The sequence below is a fragment of the Pecten maximus genome, chromosome 10, assembly GCF_902652985.1.
Source record: "Pecten maximus chromosome 10, xPecMax1.1, whole genome shotgun sequence".
NCBI lineage: Eukaryota > Metazoa > Mollusca > Bivalvia > Pectinida > Pectinidae > Pecten > Pecten maximus.
Genome location: NC_047024.1, coordinates 37,754,990 through 37,760,205, shown reverse-complemented (window position 1 = coordinate 37,760,205; position 5,216 = coordinate 37,754,990). Strand labels below are relative to the sequence as shown.

Here is a 5,216-nt window from a genome sequence, read left to right as displayed (position 1 = left end):
GTACTTACGGCGAAGCCAATATCATTTTTATCATTGAGTGAAATCATCAGAGAAACAACAACAGGGGGTTTTATCAGTAAAGATAAGGTAAGTGGTATCTTATAAACACTTCTGGCGGATTATCACCTGACAATTGCTGTTTATTTATATGAACTAACGCTTTAATATTGAAGCGTCTGCTAAACTGATGTCGTCATTTTACGGCACCTCGTGACCTTCATGAGGTCATCGGGGGTGTCGATAACTGTACACAAAAAAGGTTGTTCTGCAGTTATCGACACCCAGATAAAATTCGGTTTTACTTTATGCCAAATAAAATAAATTTCTTGCAATGAGGACTTAAATAGGTTACAGATGATTCTGAATGACAAGGATATTGAATTGACATATTGACCCAATATGCAAATTTTTAGATTTGGGTTAGGTATTAGGTCTATAGTTTGTATCATAAATGTATGGCTAGCAATTTAGGTATAAATAATAATAATAATTTACTGTAATAAATAGACAAAGTGTTTTAATATGTATTTGATATTTGATACTGTCAACATGCTTTTGTCTGATTAGTTAATGTGATTACTTCAGTGAATACATTTTTTAAACTCATTAAAGACATTTTAGGCTATATATTAAAATAATACATGTATATATATTTAATTAGAGGGGAATTATCAGGACCAAATCAATGTTGTTACTGGACGGGTTATCAGGCTACGTCATACGTCTTTTGATACACTGTTAGTGTTACTAACAAATGTCCATTGTCCACTAAGTTTAATATCAAAATTTATCTATTTATAATAGCAGAGATATAAATATACTATTTATATCTCTGATAATAGTCATAGACTACAATTTATTCTATATAACTTTTTTCTCTCTTTTTTATTCTCATTTTAAGAGGCTGAGTGATTAAATAAGGCGTCTGGCGTCTTTATCACTATAGCCCTCCAATTCTGGGTTGCGAGTTCGAATCCCACGTGGGGTAGTTGCCAGGTACTGACCGCAGATCAGTGGTTTTTCTCCGGTGTTCTCCTGCTTTCTTCCACCTTCAAAACCTGGCACGTCCTTAAATCGTCCCTGACTGTTAACAGGACGTTAAGCAACAAAACCGAAAACCCTTATTCTTGTTTTCCTTGTTGGTTTTTATTTTTGTTTTTTTTTGTGTGTTCTTCAATGATGGTTGAAATAAATGTATCAATCAGAAACCACACTGCTTGATCTTGTTTCAATATCAGCTTCCTTTTCTTTATAGGCTGATCGATGCTGCTCTTGATCTAAGATGGCAAGTGTAAGCAAGAAGCGACGACGCCTCTATGAAGATGACCAAATGAAAATGGCAATTGAGGCGGTCCGAGAGGGAAGGATGTCGAAGAAATCGGCATCTAAAATCTTTGGTGTCCCGAGGTCAACGCTGTTGGACAAGTTGAGTGGTCGGGTGCCAGAGGAGCCTGTTTCCCCAGGAACACGCCCGACCCTCACAAAACAAGAGGAGAAGACTCTTGTTACATATATCCAGCATATGGCTGATGTGGGCTATCCTCTAACCAGGAAAGAAATCCTTCTCGAGGTAAAAAAGGTATTGGATACAGATGGTCGGAAGACTCCGTTCAATAACAACATGCCAGGGAAAGATTGGTTCGCCAGATTCAGACTTAGAAATCCGGAGCTGTCTACCAGAACACCGCAGAGCTTGGGGCACGAGAGGGCCCTCATTACAAAGGAAATGGTTGATGGATGGTTTTTTCATTTAAATAAATATCTTGAGGCAGAGGTGCCAAATTATAAGAGTCTTTTGAATAACCCAAGGAGGATTTTCAATGCAGACGAATCTGGATTTCCTCTTTGTGTTAAGTCTGGCAAGGTCATGGCAGCCAAAGGGTCAAAACATGTTTATCATGTAGTGTCCAATTCAAAAACCCAGATAACGGTCATGGCCTGTTTCAATTCATTGGGAGATTATCTTCCCCCTTTGATCGTTTTTCCTGGCCAGAGATTGCGGAATGTCGGTATAGCCGATTTCCCCGACGCAATCTTTGGTCAGACAGACAGCGGGTGGATGGACTCTGATCTCTTTGTTGCCTTTCTAGAACATTTTGTTAAGTTTGTCAAAGAAAAAGGAATTGAATTTCCTGTTATTTTATTTGTAGATGGTCATTCAACCCATATGACCCTTACAGCTTCAGAATTTTGTGCTGCAAATGATGTTATACTGTATTGCCTCTTGCCAAATGCAACACATATACTCCAGGCTTGTGACATTGGCCTGTTTTCGCCGATGAAATCAGCCTGGACAGCAGGAGTAAAAACCTGGCAGATGAATCACATTGGGGAGGTTCTTATAAAGAAAGACTTCCCCAAAATATTCAAGCCAGTCTGGGATAAGGTTGCCACACTTGCCAACTCTGTGTAAGGATTTAAAAAAGCTGGCCTGTTTCCATTGACAGCATCAGGTGTTGACATTACAAAGCTTGGGCCATCTAAGCTTAGTAATCCTTGTACAGAGTTGGCAAGTGCTGCAACACAGCCCACAGATTCTGACGTACACACCCGTCCAAGTCCTACTGTCCCTCAGTCTGTTATAGTCGCTGCTGACGTACCCACCCGTCCTACTGTCACTCAGCCTGTTATAGTCGCTGCTGATGTACACATCCGTCCTGCTGACGTACCCACCCGTCCTACTGTCCCTCAGTCTGTTATAGTCACTGCTGATGTACACACCCGTCCTACTGTCCCTCAGCCTGTTATAGTCACTGATGTACACACCCGTCCTGCTAACGTACCCACCCGTCCTACTGTCCCTCAGCCTGTTATAGTCACTGCCGATGTACACACCCGTCCTGCTGACGTACCCACCCGTCCTACTGTCCCTCAGTCTGTTATAGTCACTGCTGATGTACACACCCGTCCTGCTGACGTACTCACCCGTCCTACTGTCCCTCAGCCTGTTATAGTCGCTGCTGATGTACACACCCGTCCTGCTGACGTACCCACCCGTCCTACTGTCCCTCAGCCTGTTATAGTCGCTGCTGACGTACCCACCCGTCCTACTGTCCCTCAGTCTGTTATAGTCACTGCTGATGTACATGCCCACTCGACTGTCCCTGTGACAGCCGATTTAAATGTTCCTCCTCCCAAGTCCAGTACAGTTGTGGCTGAAATAAATCCCCCATCTCCTCCTATTTTAGTACCCATAAATTATTCTGACAAGGAAAACGTTCCTCCTTTTTCTGCAACAGAGAGTCTTGTGTCATTAGGAGGGCCAACTGTGTCCAAAAGGGACCCAAATTATGTATCTCCTGCATTCAAACTTTTGAGTGTACCTGAGCCAAAAAATAAAAAAAAAACAAGAAATGTATCAATTAGAACAAAATTACCTAAGGCATTGTCAGGGAAAGAGGCGTTGAAAATGTTCAGAGAGCAACAAAAACAGGAAGCAGAGGCACTTAATGTAAAAAGAAAGGAAGAGCGAGAGAGAAAAAGAAAAGAAAAAGAGGAAGAACAGGAAAAAAACAAGCAAGAAAGAGAGAATAAAAAAAAGCAAAAGATAAAAAAAAATAATCCTCACAAAAAAATGATTGACAGTGAATCAGATGATAGCTTTGAGGATCAGTCAGATGATGATAGCACAGATGATGCAGCATGTGCAAACTGCGGAACATCTGAAAGTGAAGGTCCATCCAATCCATGGGTTGGGTGTGACCTTTGCAGCAGATGGTTCCACCTTAATTGTACAAATGACAAAGAACTAATGTCACTGAGAAAAGCGAAAATATCCAAGTACACATTTGCATGCAATTTTTGTACATTGACCAATTCACCTAGCAAATAATCGGCAAGTTCTTTTACTTTATGCTATATAAGAACTACATGTATACATATCTGTGTATGCGTTACATAAAAATGTGGCACAAGTACCTGTGCCCCGTGGGAAAATGCAGAAAAAAAGTGTTCTTAGAAATTCTCGCTTTTTGGTGTCAATCCTTATTTGGCCCATTTACTACTTACCAAATCGATGTTTTAATGATATTTCAAACAATTATGTTGATTCGTAGGTTATTTGTTCTGTTATTTTTTTTAAAAATCGATGGGGTGTCGATAACTTACGCCATGTGTCGATAACTGTAGAAGATCGAAAACATTTCACCAATCGAACGCACCTTTCCGTAGGCACATTCGATTAGTTTATTTCCGGTAAACTGATGGCTTGTGACACCGAGTTTCTGAAAAATGCCGACATTTAAAACGTAACTCGTAAGAAGTAGAGACAGGGGAAATATTTCACTAAGGTGTCGATAACCACCGCCTTTGCTTTTTATCTTATTTCGTTTTTTTACGATACAGTTTTGTGTTTCCTATTAATAAATGTTTATTGAGTATCAAATTTATTAGTTATGTTTCTGTTTCTTTTATAAATACTATGGTGTGTAAGATATATAAGTTTTCCTAACATGTCAGCCAGTTCCGTCAACAAATCACGGGCGTTACCGGTATCTTTCTGATGCACCAAAACACAGCATTTCGTAAAATGTGATGCTATGTGTGGTTTGTGTAACTCTAGCGTGTCCAATAATCAATGACGTCATCGTAATGTGCGTATAGCAGAAACATGGATGCAGCAGGAAACCGGTAAGAATTTTCCGTCAATCCTTTTTTAGGAATCACGTCCGTTTTATGTCGTCACGACCCGTTACTAAAATTATGAAATCTTGGTTATATAATGCATCAACTCATTATTAGTTTATCAAATAGGTGTTTTTAAAGATAAGAAATACCGATGAATATCGACATTGTCATACATAGCAGTAGCGCTGTAAAGGCAGCACATATATCAAGTTGACTATACAAACGGATGTGATGCTTGACAATGAACTTTTTGTGTCCAAACTCACGGGCGTTTTCTTAAATGGCTTTCGCTTGTATAATAACAATGCTTGAATGTTTTAATGTAACAAAATTGTTTTAAAGTAAAGTCATTTTCAATATTCTCTTGATAAAGTTCTGATAAAATGTATTTCCGAAAAGGGAGTAACGGAAGTATTTTGACGCGATTTACAACCTTTCAGTGTGTCCAAAGTCACGTACGTTACCAAAATATAACGATTACTTAGTTCAGTATGCATCATGATTATTTGACGTGATGGCAATACCAGCTCAACACCATGCATATTGATATTGCCTTGATAAATTCTTGTTATAACGCATATTTTTTTCCA

The 5,216-nt window shown here is 39.4% G+C and overlaps 1 protein-coding gene across 1 annotated transcript; it reads left to right on the top strand.

The window, feature by feature from the left end:
* The first annotated feature begins 1,270 nt into the window (after window positions 1-1,270).
* LOC117336676 lies at window positions 1,271-3,832 on the top strand. Its single transcript, XM_033897285.1, has 2 exons — window positions 1,271-2,386; window positions 2,471-3,832. Exons 1-2 carry the CDS (start codon window positions 1,283-1,285, stop codon window positions 3,830-3,832), a joined length of 2,466 nt encoding a protein of 821 aa, XP_033753176.1. The 5' UTR covers window positions 1,271-1,282.
* The last annotated feature ends 1,384 nt before the right edge of the window (window positions 3,833-5,216 follow it).